The sequence below is a fragment of the Hemicordylus capensis genome, chromosome 6 (genome assembly GCF_027244095.1).
Source record: "Hemicordylus capensis ecotype Gifberg chromosome 6, rHemCap1.1.pri, whole genome shotgun sequence".
Taxonomy (NCBI): domain Eukaryota; kingdom Metazoa; phylum Chordata; class Lepidosauria; order Squamata; family Cordylidae; genus Hemicordylus; species Hemicordylus capensis.
The window spans coordinates 9526086-9543168 of NC_069662.1; the positions used below are offsets into that span (position 1 = coordinate 9526086).

The window sequence follows — 17083 nt, forward strand, 5'->3', positions numbered from 1 at the left end:
TCTCAGGACTGCTGGCTTCAAGACAGGACGTCGCTCCGGTACTTTTAACACACAATGGTATCGGAGTGCCAGTTATTACAGGCACAGAAGGATTAGATGCGGGAGACCTGACTTGGCAGCAGTACCTGTGAAAGGGACCTAGGTGTCTTAGGGGACTGCGAGTTGAACCTGAGCCAGCAGCGTAATGCGGCTGCTAAAAAAGCAAATGCGATCTCAGGCTGCATTAACAGAGGCATCGTATCCAGATTACAGCAAGCAATCGTTCCACTCTATTCTGCACTGGTCAGACCTCACCTGGAATCTCTGCCACGGGATGTGGCGACAGCTACCAGCTTGGATGCCCTTTCAAAGGGGCTTAGACAAATTCATGGAGGTCAGGTCTACCAACGGCTACTAGTCTGGTGGCTTTCGGCTACCTCCAGGCTCAAGAGGCAAGATGCCACTCAATACCAGGTGCAGGGAGCAACAGCAGGAGAGAGGGCATGTCATCACCTCTTGCCTGAGGTATCTAGTGGGCCACTATTGGAAACCAGGTGCTGGACTTGATGGGCCTTGGGCTGTTCTGAGGTTCTTAATACTGGGTCCAATCCTGGGCCCAGTGTTTTAAAAAGGCCATGGACAATTTGGAGCAGATTCAGAGGAGGGCAGCCAAGATGGTGCGTGGTCTAGACTCAAAGTCCTGTGAGGAACAGATGAAGGAACTGGGAACTTTTAGCCTGGAGAAGCAAAGCCGAAGAAGAGATCTGATAGCTGTCTTCAAATATCTGAAGGGCTGCCGCATGGAAGAGGGAGTGAATGTGCTCTCTGTTGCTCCTGAAGACACAACTAGAATCAGTGGATTCAAATGCTGAGCCAGCGTGGTGTAGCGGTTAGAGTGCTGGACTAGGGCCGGGGAGACCCGAGTTCCAATCCCCATTCAGCCATGAGACTTGCTGGGTGACTCTGGGCCAGTCACTTCTCTCTCAGCCTAGCCTACTTCACTGGGTTGTTGTGAGGAGAAACTGAAGTATGGAGTACACTGCTCTGGGCTCATTGGAGGAAGAGTGGGAGATAAATGTGAAAAAATAAAATATTTTTACAGATTTAGGCAAACCGTTAGGAAGGGAGGAGAAATGGTCTTGTGGTAAAAGGTAAAGTTGTGCTGACGAGTCGGTGTCTACTCCTGGTGCCCACAGAGCCCCGTGGTTTTCTTTTGGTAGAATACAGGAGGGGTTTAGCATTACTATTTCCCACACAGTATGAGATGATACCTTTCAGCATCTTCCTATATTGCTGCTACCCAATATAGGTGTTTCCCATAGTCTGGGAAACATACCAGCGGGGATTCGAGCCAGCAACCTCTTGCTCCCTAGGCGAGTTACAGCCCCACTGCGCCATTAGGTGGCTTCTGGTCTTGCGGTAGCAAGTATGAATTGTTCCCTTTGCTGAGCAGGATCCACCCTGGTTTACATTTGAATGGGAGATGACATGTGTGAGCACTGGAAGATATTCCCCTCAGGGGATGGGGCCGCTCTGGGAAGAGCATCTAGGCTCCAAGTTCCCTCCCTGGCATCTCCAAGATTGGGCTGAGAGAGACTCCTGCCTGTAACTTCAGAGAAGCCACTGCTAGTCTGTATAGACAATACTGAGCTAGCCAGACCAAGGGTATGACTCAGTATATGGCAGCTTCCTATGTTTATTGTTTATTATTTATTATTTATTCGATTTCTATACCGCCCTTCCAAAAATGGCTCAGGGAGGTTTACACAGAGAAATAACAAATAAATAAGATGGATCCCTGTCCCCAAAAGGCTCACAATCTAAAAAGAAACACAAGATAGACACCAGCAACAGTTACTGGAGGTCCTGTGCTGGGGGTGGAGAGGGCCAGTTACTCTCCTCCTGCTAAATAAAGAGAAACCACGTTAAAAGGTGCCTCTTTGCCAAGTTAGCAGGCCTCTTAGGTAACTGCAAGAGCTCCGTGACAGTGGAACGCTCTGCCTCATGCAGGGGTGGGCTCTCTTTTCCTGGACAGACACTGGCTGGACCGACATCCATCAGGGATTCTTTAGCAGTTTCCTGCCATTCACTGAGCAGGAGATTGCACTTGAAGACCTTCAGAGTTGGTCATTTCCAGCTCTAAATCCCTACAATTCTATGTACTTCGGGGCAGCATACTTCAAATCCCAGCAGAAAGCACTGATCCCCTCTCGAAGCAGAGGTGTGCGATCCCTCATTGCTGCCCGAGAATCTCTCCGGACTGGGGCTATGGAGGAGATTCGGCAGCCACATCCTTCCCGGACGCGCTGGAAGAAAAGAAATCTGCGGCCCACCACCTCGGCAGACTGTAGGCAGAGGCCCAGGTGGACATCTTGCATTCCCAAACTCTGCTAGGGACCCATGGAAAAGATTGACTGTCCTTTTGGACACAGCAGGGGCATCTTCCCGGGGTGCAGGGGGACCACTCACCCGGTTGTGGATGAAGAGGCGGAGCTGAGAGTAAGGGTAATCGAGGCTCAGGAGCCGGTGCAGAAACTGAGGCAGGAAAGGGGTGGGCTGTTCAATGAAGACACCGAGCAGCACCCGGGGATAGGATTCGTCCTGTCAAAAAAAGAGGAGGCCACAGGAAGGTTAAGTAGCCCCGGCACAAATCCATAGGGACCATGCATAGAGAGCCAGCGTGGTGTAGTAGTTAGAGAGCTGGACTAGGACCGGGGAGACCCGAGTTCCAATCCCCATTCAGCCGTGAGACTTGCTGGGTGACTCTGGGCCAGTCACTTCTCTCTCAGCCTAGCCTACTTCACAGGGTTGTTGTGAGGAGAAACCTATGTATGTAGTACACCGCTCTGGGCTCCTTGGAGGAAGAGCGGGATCTAAAATGTAAATAATAATAAAATAATAATAATAATATGCATGCTGGTCTTGTGAGAGCTAGTCTGGTGGTAGCAAGCATGACTTGCCCCCTTAGCTAAGCAGGGTCTGCCCTGCTTGCATATGAATGAGAGACTAGAAGTGTGAGCACTGGAAGATTTTCCCCCCAGGGGATGGAGTCGCTCTGGGAAAAGCAGAAGGTTCCAAGTTCCCTCCCTGGCAGCATCTCCAAGATAGGGCTGAGAGAGATTCCTGCCTGCAACCTTGGAGAAGCCACTGCCAGTCTGTGTAGACCATACTGAGCGAGATGGACCTATGGTCTGACTCAGTATATGGCAGCTTCCTATGTTCCTATATTCCTCTCCTGTACATTCAGCCTTGCCACTCAGATAATGTTTCCGAGCTCCATCACCTTCTACCAACTCACCTCCAGGCCAGAGAGGTCTAGGAGTCCCTCATCACACACCTCACAGCCCCCCTCGTACGTCCAGGCATTGGGGATATAATTCCCCAGGTAGTTCAGTTGCAACTGTAGGGAGAGAAGGAGAGGGTAGAACGCAGGTCACTAAGAGGGAGAGTCAGTCTTGTGGTGGCGAGCATGAAATTCCCCCCTCTGCTAAGCAGAGTTTGCCTTGGCTTACATTTGGATGGGTGACGACATGCGAGCACTGCCTGCTGTAGAGGAGAGCTGGTCTTGGGGTAGTACGCATGAATGGTCCCCTTTGCTAAGCAGGGTCTGCCCTGGTTTGCATTTGAATGGGAGACTACATGTATGAGCACTGGAAGATATGCCCCGCAGGGGATGGGACTGCGCTGGGAAGCGCATCTAGGTTCACAGTTCCCTCCCTGACATCTCTAGATAGGGCTGAGAGAGACTCCTGCCTGAAACCTTGGAGAGTAGGCAGTAGAGAGTTGGATGGACCGATGGTTTGGCTTCCGACATTCCTAAGAACACCAGAAGGGCTGTCTCATCAAGCTACCTCAAAGCTGGATTCGTCTGTGGCCCTTACGCGTTCCCAAAGCCTTCCTGTCGTGAGGACTATATACTTTGCTCGACATCCAGACTAACGCTGCACTTGTGCAACCAAGTTGCACACCTGCAAGAAGATGACTGCATAGTTGTGCAAAATTCCGCAGTTGCACTCTTCTGCAAATGTTCCCTGCGGCATATATGGGTAGACAAAGAGCTTTCCTAGCTGGAGGCGCCTCACAGGTGCACATGAACAAGGATGCTTGCCTTACCACAATACTAGTTTGCAACGTAAGCTAGCACAACACCCTTGTGCAACACTTTTGCACAAGCACATCCTGGCACAACATCCTTGTGCACAAATACTTTTGCACAAACAAAAGTCTGGATCAGGGTTTCTTAACCTCGGGGCCCTAGATGTTGTTGGACTACAACTCCCAGAATCTCTAGACATGGCCTTTGTGGCTGGGGATTCTGGGAGTTGTAGTCCAACAGCACCTGGGGGCCCAAGGTTAAGAAACCTTGGTCTGGATGTCAGCCATAGCTTTACAAAAAAGTAATACGTCGACTCTGAATTCCTTGTAATTCATTTGCTTCTGCAGATAATAAGAAAATATGGCAGGCTGGGTAGCTTTTGGGTATTAACTTGCCAAGCAAATTAAAATGCTTCTTACAGTGGTGGAGGGGAATTATTTAAATACGAATATTCTCTCTCTTAGGAAGGTTTTACCTTAGTAGGGCCATTGCCATGGATCACAACAGGAAGGGTGTCGTAAGCAACGTTCCGGGCACGCACTTGGGTCTGTTCAAACTTCAGAACGACCTCGTCTGTTAAACAAGGAGGAATTGGGATGATTTTTTTAAAAAAAGAACAAAACAGGATCCATTGCATCAGAGGAGGAAGGAAACATTGAAACTCTGCTTCCCAAAGCACTTTTGTGGGCCCCTTCCAACTTAATGATTCAGATATCTGGTCTTGTGCTAGCAAGCATGAATTGTCCCCTTTGCTAAGCAGGGTCTGCCCTGGTTTGCATTTGAATGGGAGACTATATGTGAGCACTGGAAGATATTCCCCTTTGGGGATGGGGCTGCTCTGGGAAGAGTGCCTGAATGCTTCCATGCAGAAGGTTCCAAGTTCCCTCCCTGGCAGCATCTCCAAGATAGGGCTGAGAGAGATTCCTGCCTGCAGCCTTGGAGAAGCCTCTGCCAGTCTGTGTAGACAATCCTGAGCTAGATAGACCAATGGTCTGACTCAGTCTATGGCAGCTTCCTATGTTCCTATAATAAGATGCCCACCAAATGGTGGCAATACTTGAAGTTCACAGGTTGGCTCAGATTTCCAGTCGGAGTTTGAACATTCCAAACATGTAAAACAAGGAGACAGCAAAAGGACGGGATTGGCTTATTGGATGCCGATGTCACAGTGCTCCCTAACGCTGCACTACGAGAGCCTTTTCCTTGCTTCTAAGGAGAATACTGCATTTGGGGGGCAGTGGTCCAGGTGGAAGCTCACGGATCCTCCTAAAAGCAGTCGAGGGATATCCTGTCCCTATCAGCTTCCAGGCCGTTTCTCTCTCGCCCACCTCACTCACAGTTGTTTGGATGACAGAAAATACCAGTCCTCACCAATGGCTCCATTTAGATTCTGGAAGATTCTGGACTTGTGATCCAGGGCGATCCCATGTTTCTCCTATGCAGACAGTAAGGAGCTAAGGTCAGACACTCTCCCATATACGATGCAGTATAACAAGTTGAATCCGTGACAGAAATGCTGCATCAGATTTGAAATGTCCTTGCCCCCGTTCCCCAATTATTTTACTCAAGAAAAACAACAAATATTTATATACCACTTTTCAACAAAAGTTTCCAAAGCGGTATACATAGAGAAATAATAAATAAAAGTAATATGGATCCCTGTCCCCAAAGGGCTCACAATCTAAAAAGAAACAAACAGACACCAGAAACAGTCACTGGAAGTCCTGTGCTGGGGGTGGATAGGGCCAGTTACTCTCCCCCTGCTAAACAAAGAGAATCACCACATTAAAAGGGGGCCTCTTTGCCCAGTTTGCTGGGGTACTCACCCTCCTACTTCCAAAGTTATTGGCTGTGCCATGTTAACTGACAGGAGGAGGAGAATTTCCTTTCAAAACCTTTGAGCATTCCATGGCTGTGAAACCAATGTCCTCCATGCTTCTTTGGGGGGTGGTTTTTGGTTCTGGGGGAAGGTCTGAGCTTCCCCTGCATAAAAACTAACATTTTTAATGCATGCCTTCTGGTCTCTCCCCAACACCCCCAAATGTCCCTCACTTAAACCAGGAACCTGTGAAGGCTCTGTGCCTATCCACACCCTTCGTTAACAGTGCACATTATATTAACACAGGCCTGCTCAACTTAGGCCCCCCCAGCTGTTTTTGAACTACAACTCCCATAATCCCCAGCCACAGTGGCCAATAGCCTGGGATTATGGGAATTGTAGGCCAACATCTGCAGGAGGGCCGAAATTGAGCAGCCCTGTATTAACAGATGCTTCAGTCACAAAGCACACGTGCAGCGCCATGAGCAGGGAAAACACATTCCATATTCTGCATCTATCACTAGATGCAGCTTGCATTAGGCAAGCCTAGGTACATTCCTGGCTGCCACAACCAATCCTTTCCCCCAAACGCAGGCTCCTTAAGGAGGGGGAACATACTTTTGACAGCCCAATCCTCCTTCCCCCTGCACCTTGGTTTGCTTTGTTTAGGAATGCTGCCACAAAGCAGATTTTCTATCCTGAATTTTGTGAGCAAAAGAGAGAAAAGTGTCCTGTTTTCGGACTGTCCTAATAACCAGGTTTTCCTGGACTATCTGAATACCACATGCCAGTTTCAGGATTCCAATAGCCATATCTATGAATGAGTAAACGCATGGGTGGATCTACCATTGGGAGACTGTATGCAATGGACACAAGCCACGCCATGGGGCCAGGGCTGGGGGGGACGGGACGTGCATGCGTCGACTGCCCACCTACCTCTCTTCCAGATGCCTACTTCTCTCCCGTTGCCACTGTCAGCGAAGAGTCAGCATGCTTGCTCTTTGCCAATGGCAGCGATGGGGAGAGAGGTGGGCAGGCAGAGGGAGGGGAGTGGGAGGAGCCTAGTGGCAGCGGTGGGAGGAGTCACCCCCGTGTCACTACAATACTGAGCAAGCGGATCGCTCAAGGAGGCCCCCAAATCTTCACACTGGTAGCAGGAACTTCTCTCAAGGCAGAGGCAGCCGAGAATCCCTCCATTACTCCCACTCACCCGTAAGGCAGCATCCAAGTAAATGCGCGTATAGAAGAGCTGGTCATCGTCATCATCTTTGTACTTCCATAGCTGGACGATGCGGTGGATGGTGGGGGCGTAGCCAATGAACCCTGGGAGTCAGAGATGTGGTTTGTTACCTGGTACACTTTGGGGGCACACGTATTTCATATTTACTCTTGCAGTCTTAAGGACTAGAAGCTTTTTTTTAAAAAAAAAAAAGAAAGAAAGCAAAAATGCTCAACATGCCAAATTCTCCACCACACATTCAGTCCTGTGTTTGGACCCCAGACCTGCAGATGAACACGGATAATTTTGGCACTGATTAGGACATGGCCTGATAAGCACATGCCTGCACTGTTGACTCGCCAAATTATTACTCAGGTGGCATGTTGAACACTCACCAAAACCACAAACCCTATGCATCCTTCAGAAAGGAAGCACCAAAGATTGTCTGCCTATGCACCCATTACAAGGGCCTTGAGTACAGTGTTCTCTCTAACAGGGATTCCCAGATGCTGTTGACTACAACTCCCAGTATCCCCAGCTGCAACAGACTTTGCTTGTGGATTCTGGGAGTTGTAGTCCACAACATCTGGGAATCCCTGTTAGAGGGAATACTGCTTGGGTATTCTCCAGGTTTGCTAGAACAGGGCTTCTGCATCTGTGGTCCTCCAGATGTTGCTGAACTACAATTCCCATCACCCCCAGCTACAATTTAATGTGGCCAGGGGTGATGGGTGTTCTAGTCCAGCAACATCTAGAATGTCATAGGTTGGGAACCCAAACCAAGTATATCACTAAGCCAGTCCATGCAATCATTAATGGGGAAGAACAAGCATCTCCCCAGTTTTGGACATTCCTGATTTCCAGTTGTGGGCTAGCAAATACCTAGGAAGGAGGAAGGGAGAGTGATGGTCTGTGAGATGGGAGCTGGGGAGGACAGTTTCTCCTCCTGCCTCATTAAAGTGCTGGGTGCAAGTGCTGCGTAGGACAGTTACATCCCAACCAGCTGCTGGCTCACAGACCATCACTTCCCTCTCCTCCTACCTAAGTTTTCACTAGTGCAGGATTGAAAATCGGGAGTGCATGCAACACCCAAAGCTGAGTAGGCTGCTTGTTCTATGCCTGTTAAAGATTGTGTGAACTGGCTGATGATTTGGCATTCGGAGAAGCTCAGTTTTCCTTCTTTAAAAACAGACATGCTGCTAGTCCACATGGTGTCAGATCAGATGTATACTTGTATGCAGTGACTGGTCGATATCAGCTTGGACAGAGCTCAGCAGAACTTAAGAGTAGGGAGTGGGTCTTTACTGCTCCCAGATAGCTTTTTATTTCTCCTGACTAATAACCATAATCCCTTGGTCCCAGCTGGTCTGCCACTCCCCCTATCCATCCCCTTTGAGACACCGCCTGCCCCAGAGTCCCAAATTCTGGTCCTCCTGCAGATGTTGGCCTACAACTCCCATCATCCCTGACTACTAGCCACTGTGACAAGGAATGATGGGAGCTGTAGTCCAACAACAACGACTGGAGGGCTAATTTCAGACCGCTGCTCTTAGCTTTGCTTAAATCATCTGGAAAACTGTCACTTAGAAGAAGAACAAAAAAAATAAAATATGCAAGACACTACGTGCCAATTCACACAATATATTCCAACTGCAGAATCTGCGTCTTCCTAGCTCAGAACTGGTATTACTTATATTTGCAGTACTATTTTCCAGCCCAGTGGGCCTCTTACCTCCGGAATTGAGGAAGCGCTTGCCCACTGCCACGGGTGGGTACTTCTCAGCCAGTGACCATTCTGGCCAGCAGAAGCTCTCTGCTGAGAAGATCAGCTTGCTCTTGAACCTCAGGAACTTCCACAGAAGCTCCATAGGGTTCCCGGCCAGGATCACATCATAGCTGGGAAAGCGGGAAGATTGAGATCCCGAGTTAACCCTTGGAATGACCCTTCATTTTTACTGGAGTGGGGCCTTAGTGAACAGGGCTCATGTTTTACTGTGGAATAGAGTCCTCCGGGGGTCAGCCCATGGATATCTCCAGTTAGTAGATCCCTTTACCAATAATACACAGAGATCCCATTACCAATAATATACAGCTTTTTTGGCCTCACTCACATGAAACTCCCAGACCAAATCACAGCAGAGACATGCCATTTTTGCAGGCGGGTTCCAGACCTTGCCCAGATCACCGAAAAAATCCCAAACCCTGGAAAAATTCATTATTTTCCCAGAAAAACCAGACAAATTCTCCCATCGGAAACCACAGTGAATTAGACCTCTTTGAACTGCATGAAGCCTGCATTCTCAGTCGCCACCTGGAGGCTGGCTTGCAAATTGCAAGCCCTTGGCTGTATCTGTAATATAAAGCTGCTTTGGTTTCACTCACTCACTGATTTACTGACATGAAACTCCCAGATCAATCAATCAATCAATCAAAAATAATCTCTCTCTCTCTCTCCACCTGGCAATTCATTAATGTCCCAGAAAATGCAGCAACACTCTGCCACTGGAAAGCATGGGGAGTGAGACATCATAGAGCTAGGAAAAGCCTAGAGTGTCAGAGAGATAAGACATTAACGGGCTTGCAAACTACAAGCCCTTGTACTATGGGCTTGCAGTAAAAGTAAAACCGTAGGCCACTCTGTGCAACCACTCTGGGAAGAGCATCTCCATGCTTGCATGCAGAAGGTTCCAAGTTCCCTCCCTGGCAGCATCTCCAAGATAGGGCTGAGAGAGACTCCTGCCTGCAACCTTGGAGAAGCCGCTGCCAGTCTGTGCAAACAATAGTGAGCTAGATGGACAAATGGTCTGACTCAGCAGAAGGCAGTCTCCTATGTTTTATGTTCCAAAGCAGGATGGTACTAGATACCAGATGGTGGGGAGCAACAGCAATAGAGAAATGTTTCCTCCAAGCCCTTCTGGAGGGCTTCCCAGAGGCATCCGGTTAGCCATTGTGGGAAGCAGAATGCTGGAGCAGCTGAACTTGTTGTGGGACCCAAATAGGGCTGTACGAAGCTTCCGAGGCCTATTTGGATTCAGGCCAAACTGAAGCGCCACCCGGTTTGGCCCGAATTGAGGCCAAATTGGAACGGATCGACCCGATTCTGGTCAGCCACTGAAGGCTTGCTTCAGCCTGTTCCCCCTCGGAAGCAGCTGTGGTGGTGGCTTGAGATTTCACACAACTTCTGGAAGGGTGTTTCCCCCTTTAATTCCTCAGGAGTCCTGGGAATGGTGCAAGTGCTCCTGGGAATTGTAGTCTTTTCTGGGGCTACAGCAGCCCCAGAAAAAGACTACAATTTCCTCAAGGACTCAGCTATTCCGAGGATTTCAGAGGAATTAAATAAAGAGATACATGTTGGGAGTAATTTAAATCTCAAGCCACTGCTGCCTCATCTGCTCCCCTGCGGATGGGAGCAAGATGGGCCACTTCTGTCTTCCACCCTCTGCCTGGGTCCACCTTAAGGGGGCGGAAGAGTGGCAGGGATATGTGGATGGGAGACCTCCTGGGAATCCTATGCATATCAGGTGAAATATAAATGAAATCAATGCAATAAATATTTGAGGTACAGCCATAGTTCAGTGGTATAGCACACACGTTGCAGACAGATGGCCTCAGGTTCATTCCCTGGCAGCATCTCCAGGAGAGCTGAGAAAGACCCCATTTGAAAAATCTAGAGCTGCTAGTCACTGTGGACAGTACTGAGCATAAAGGGTCTGATTCAGGATAAGGCAGCTTCATAAAATGTCTCTGAAGTCAGCGCGGAGTCCCTGATCTTCCCTGGGCTTGGGAGAAAAGCACAAACTCTTCCTGACAGACATACAGAGACTTGCCTAAGAGAATCGGAGTCTTACAAGGGATTAACTCTAGTCATGCTTATCTGGGGCCAGTTGGGTACCCCCTACAAGCAATTCTTGATATGTCGCTTTCCATCTCCCAGCCTTCTGTTTTGCAGGTATGGATCTCACCTGTCCACAAACATGACAACCAAGTCCTCGTCATTTGCATATTTCTTCATTTCGGCCTTCAGCCAACGGACCTTCTGTCCTCCACCGACGGTCCGGGCCACATCCCCGCCCTTCCAGTCTTCACCTAGACCAAGAGTCTGAGGACCAGAAGGGTAACAAGGTAAGAAACTGTCTGGGTCTGTGCCTAGGAAGAACTTCCTAATAAATTCAGACACTCTTCTATTAGAGAAAGCAAAGATCCATCACCCATATTGATTTATGACCAACTGCTCCACCCCTCTATCTGTTTTTGCAGGAAAGCATGATCTACGGCAGGGGTTCCTGACCTTGGGTCCTTGGATGTTGTTGGACTATAACACCCATCATCCACACAGTGGCTGAAGGCAGAGGTTTCCAACTGTGGAACACCAGGTGTTGTAGACTATAATCCCATCACCCTCAGCCACAATTATCAAAGGCCATTGTGGTAGGAATGAAGGGGGTTATTTATTTATTTATTATTTATTTATCATATTTCTATACCGCGTGATATGTACATCTCTAGGCAGTGCACAACATTTAAAATATTTACAAGTTACAAATTAAAATACATGACAATAAAAAATAGAATAAAATAGATATTAAAATTAATTATAATTCAAAGCCTGCAAAAACAGGAGCCTTGAGGTTCTTCCTGAAAACAAACAGAGAAGGAGATGCTCTTATTTCAGCCGGGAGCTTATTCCAAAACCCTGGGGCAGCCACAGAGAAAGCCCGGTCCTGGGTCTCCACCAAACGAGCTGGTGGCAACCGTAACCGGACCTCTCCAGAAGATCGTAACAGGCAGCAGGGTTTATGACAAAGGAGCTGCTCTCTTAAATAGCCTGGACCCAAGCCGTTAAGGGCTTTATAGGTAAGAGCCAGCACTTAGAATCATCCACCCAGAAACATATCAGCAGCTGGTGCAGTTCTTTCAAAACTGGTGTTATGTAGTCCCTTCATGTTGTCCCAGAGACAACACGAAGGTTGGCTGTAGGCCAACCACATCTGGAGATCCAGTTGGGAACCTCTGCCTTCAGCCACAGCGGCTGTGAATGATGGCTGTTGTAGTCCAACAACATCTGGGGACCCAGAGTTGGGAATCTTTGATCTACTGCTCTCCTGCAACTGAAAGATCTCATCGGGAGAACAGACCAAATTAGAGTTGAAATTTGGTGATGTTTTTCCTTTTTAAAGAAGTAATTAAAAAGGAGGAGAGCTGGTCTTGTGGTAGCAAGTATGCCTTGTCCCCTTAGCTAAGCAGGGTCCACCCTGGTTGCATATGAATGGGAGACTTGATGTGTGAGCTGAGCACTGTAAGTTATTCCCCTTAGGGGATGGAGCCACTCTGGGAAGAGCAAAAGGTTCCAAGTGTCCTGGCATCTTCAAAATAGGGCTGAGAGAGACTCTTGCCTGCAACCTTGGAGGAGCTGCTGCCAGTCTGTGAAGACAATCCTGAGCTAGATGTACCAATGGTCTGACTCAGTATATGGCAGCTTCCGATGTTCCTATGAGGTATGTGATGGTTTCTGAGCTTCTTGAGCAAGAGTGTATTGGAGAGGCTGATATACCTTCACAGTGTAGTTGAAATACTTGGCTGTCCGGAGGAAGCGCTGGTAGCCCTCTGTCTCTTCTGTGGCAGCTGTCAGTACAAGCAGTTTGCCTGAAGAGCGGAAAACAAAATCAAATGGGGTGGGTGGGGGTGGAATATGTCATGAATGAAAATCAGAACATGCCAGGAAGCAGAGATGGGAAGAGGCAGATCACACCCATTGGGATCAGGAAAGCAAGACTGCAAAATCTCACATTCCAGATCATCCAATTACTAAAATTTTGCAAGTGCTGCTGCTGCTGAAGCATTGCGGCCATTTCTCCCAGCCCTGCAGAAAGCCAAGTTTCGGTGGCGAGGATGTCACCAACTCACTGGACATCTTTCCCCGACCCTTTCCATTTTAATATCTCGGATTCACTGAATCCTAGGATCCTGTCTCAGTGGAAGCCGAGATGCCCAACCTTGGTTCTCCAGATGTTGTTGGACTGCAATTCCCAGCATCACCAACCACACTGGCCCCTATGGCTGGGGATGATGGGAGTTGTAGTCCAGCAATGAGCTAAAGCATTTCAACTACAGTCACAGTCAATTTCAAAAAGGCCTTGCTCTAAGTCGAGGGAGGGAGGAGGGGGCTTAGCACCCTCACTTCTGGGCTGGTCCTCCTAGCTACTGCTTTGAGAAAGGTATGGGGGGGCATGTGGGGGGCAGGGAGTGAAATCAGTGGGTGGGACTTATTGATTCCATTTCTCCCATAATTCAAACACCGTGCAGGAGTTGGACTTTTATACTGAGCAGGAGGCATCTTATACGACAAAAAGAGTTATTATTCATCTTCAAGTGTGTTACTCATCTAGAACCACAGTCTGCTTTCACTGCATTCCATGGGGGAAGATGGTGACTCAAATAAAGATGTCAAGGCCTGGGGAAAGAACCAGAAATACCTGGAGGAAATTGGGGTTCCCCCCCCCACTTGTCTCCCCACACCAAGTGCCCAGGATTTTTTTAAGGAAAAAACAAACAAACCCATGAAAAATATGGGGGGGGTTGTCCCCCACCCTTTCCCTGTTGTTCCCCCATATAGTCTAGGGCAGATTGCAGGCATGTGAGATCTGCTTTGGTTTTTATGAGAACCCTGAGGCCCAGCTAAAGCCAAGTGCAAAATGTGACTTGGAGTACAGCACCCCATGAGCCATTAACTGGAGCAACTTGCATATTCATGTACAGTTTTATGTCTAAGTTACAATGGAGCAGAGATTCTAACAGCAAACCCTAAGGCCTGGTTCACACAATCATTTGAATCTAGGTTTAATATGGGTTACTGACATTAGCATTATTGTGTGAACCCACGCCAAGGCGGGAATCTCAGATTCATCTCCCGTCATAAACTACCTTGGCATAGGTTCACACAATCATGCTAATGTCAGTAACCCACATTAAACCTAGATGCAAACAACTGTGGGAGCCAAGCCTAAAACTGAGCAGCAGAGCTGCACAAAGACCTAGCCAAAGAGAGCAGGCTCGTTCGTACAGTTATAATTATGGAAGGACCCAGTTCCGTTCTCCCAGATGCCCATTTCCACCATCTGACTTTGCTGTTTCTCTCGTATGTGATTACAAAATGGGGGTACAAAATGGATTACAGCTCCTGAAATAGGGTAAGACACTGGCCTTGTGGCAACAAGCATGAATTGTCCCCTTTGCTAAGCAGGGTATGCCCTGGTTTGCATTTGAATGGAAGACTACAAGTTTGAGCTCTCTAAGATGTTTTCCCTTAGGGGATGAGGCCACTCTGGAAAGATCACCTGCATGCAGAAGGTTCCGAGTTCCCTCCTTGGTGGCATCTCCAAGATAGGGCTGAGAGAGACTCCTGCCTGCAACCTTGGAGAAGCTGCTTCCAGTCTGTGTAGACCAGGGCTCCTCAGCTTTGGCCCTCCTGCAGATGTTGGCCTACAATTCCCATCATCTCTGGCTATGGGCCACTGTGGCTGGAGATTATGGGAGTTGTAGTCCAAAAACACCTGGGGGGGGCGCAAAGTTGAGTAGGCCTGGTCTAGGCAATACTGCTGCCTATGTACCCAAATTATAACCAGGTGAACTCCCTTTATCTGTTAATAGTTCTATTTTGCAGGTGAGGACAACTACAGGTGAGCTAAGTAATTGGTAAAAAGCTTGCCATCGCATTCTTTTTTTTTAAACTTGCTATTTCACTGGCTATTGTTAAACGGGGACCAGAGACCCTTGCTGATCTACTGCAGATCACCCAAGATCAATCAGTAGATCCTGATCTGTGTTCTTCTGCCTGCCTCTGCCTTAGCGCCTGAATAGAATTCCATCCCATCTTGCTAACCCCCCCCCCCACATTCCTGGTGCTTAGGTGGCTGAAAGAGACTCCTCCATCCCCAGGGCAAGCAGCTGCTGCAGGAACATAAAAGCAGGGGCCTTAATTGTGTGCATGGGTGCTGTAGGAGAGGTGGTGCAGGGGACCTACAGGGGATCAGGGGGAACGTGGAGGAAAACATTGCCAGATCCCCGTTAGCAACGTTTCTGTGCACACTTCAGCCTGGGTTCAGAGTTGCACCGGAGCCACGGACTGCACGTCTTCGGAGTACCCGTTAAGAGGTCCAAAAACAACACCCAGATCACAACTCCCCTCATCCGCTCTCATTCATCAACTAGCATGATTTACAGGAGGAGTGGGCTGCCACAGGTGAGAGGCGGAGGAGAAAGTCAAGGTGGTATCCAAAGCCAAGATTACGTGGCACAACACATTTCAGAATAGGAGCCTCTCTCGGTACATGCTTGCATACAAGTGCACACAAACAGACACACACATTCCTGCAGCTACGGAGGAAATCCATGCAGCTGCAATCCTGGCTGGAACATCCGTAATTCAGCTGGGACCGTGACTCCTCCCCGTTCCCATGCTGTTCTCGGTCCAAACAGGCTGTGAGAAGGCGAGATCCAGATTCGAGGCCTGCTGGAGCTTATGAGTCACAACACACCCAGCAAAGTAAGTCAACCCTCTATTACGGTCTTTGACCAGATGTCATAGAACAACACAGTAGTCATGTAATCACCTATTCTGGGCAGCAGCGATGGAGGAAGGTGCTGAAAGGCATCATCTCACACTGTGCGGGAGGAGGCAATGGTCAACCCCTCCTGTATTCTACCAAAAACAACCACAGGGCTCTGTGGGAGCCAGGAGTTGAAATCGAACCAAGGGCACAACTTTAGCTTTACATAAGAACATCCCTGCTGGATCAGGCTCAAGGAAGCCCATCTAGTCCAGCATCCTGTTTCGCACAGTGGCCCACCAGATGCCGCTGGAAGCCACAGGCAGAAGTTACGGGCATGCCCTCTCTCCTGCTGTTACTCCCCTGCAACTGGTATTCAGAGGCATCCTGCCTTTGAGGCTGGAGGTGGCCTATAGCCCTCCGACTAGTAGCCGTTGATAGACCTCTCCTCCGTGAAGTTATCCAAGCCTCTCTTAAAGCCATCCAGGTTGTTGGCTGTCACCACATCTTGTGGCAGAGAATTCCACAAGTGGATTATGCGTTGTGTGAAAAAAATACTTCCGTTTGCAGGTCCTAAATTTCCTGGCAATCAATTTCATGAGATGACCCCTGGTTGGTTCTAGTGTGATGTGAGAGGGAGAAGAATTTCTCTCTATCCACTTTCTCCACACCATGCATGATTTTGTAGACCTCTATCATGTCTCCCTGGAGTCATCTTTTTTCTAAACTAAATAGCCCCAGGCGTTGTAGGTTTGCCTCATAAGAAAGGTGCTCTTTAAGTCATGTAACGCCAGATATGATACACAACAGACAATACAAACAACCAAGGATGTGTACCAACAGTACAACATGTACTACTACCACTACTAAATGTAAAGTGTGCCGTCAAGTCGATTTCGATTCCTGGTGACCACAGTGCCCTGTGGTTGTCGTTGGTCAAATCCAGGAGGGGTTTACCATTGCCTCCTCCTGTGCAGTGTGAGATGATGCCTTTCAGCATCTTCCTATATCGCTGCCGCCCAATTTAGTACCAGCTGGGATTCAAACTGGCAACCTTCTGCTTGTTAGTCAAGCATTAGTCAAGCATTTCCCCGCTGTTCCACTTAAGGTGACACTACTACTACTACATATATTTATACATTGCTTTTCAACAAAAGTTTCCAGCGCAGTTTATACAGAGAAATAATAATATATAAATTAAGTAAATAAGTAAGATGGCTCCCTGTCCCCAAAGGCCTCACCATCTAAAAAGATACATAAGATAGAGACCACCAGCAACAGCCACTGGAGGGATGTTGTGCTGGGGCCGGATAGGGCCAGTTGCTCTCCCCCTGCTCAATAAAGAGACCCACCACTTTAGAAAGGTGCCTTTTTGCTCAGTTGCCAACGGCATAAGAGTAAAGAACTTACACTTCAAAAAGAAA

General features: G+C 48.4%; 1 protein-coding gene and 1 long non-coding RNA gene across 2 annotated transcripts in view; one reads left to right on the forward strand and one right to left on the reverse strand.

The window, feature by feature from the left end:
• Positions 1–17083, reverse strand: part of PLOD3 (procollagen-lysine,2-oxoglutarate 5-dioxygenase 3) — a 42309-nt gene that overhangs the window by 14195 nt on the left and 11031 nt on the right. Inside the window, exons 2-9 of the mRNA XM_053265940.1 lie at positions 12665–12756; positions 11076–11212; positions 8846–9009; positions 7105–7217; positions 5447–5510; positions 4551–4648; positions 3278–3379; positions 2449–2580 (exon numbers count right to left, since the gene is read on the reverse strand). Coding sequence (XP_053121915.1) covers positions 2449–2580; positions 3278–3379; positions 4551–4648; positions 5447–5510; positions 7105–7217; positions 8846–9009; positions 11076–11212; positions 12665–12756 — 902 coding nt within the window. The remainder of the gene's footprint in view (positions 1–2448; positions 2581–3277; positions 3380–4550; positions 4649–5446; positions 5511–7104; positions 7218–8845; positions 9010–11075; positions 11213–12664; positions 12757–17083) is intronic.
• On the forward strand, positions 5277–11535 carry LOC128331911 (uncharacterized). The gene is made up of 3 exons (XR_008310466.1): positions 5277–5534; positions 11048–11235; positions 11371–11535. It is a non-coding gene; the product is annotated as an uncharacterized LOC128331911 (long non-coding RNA).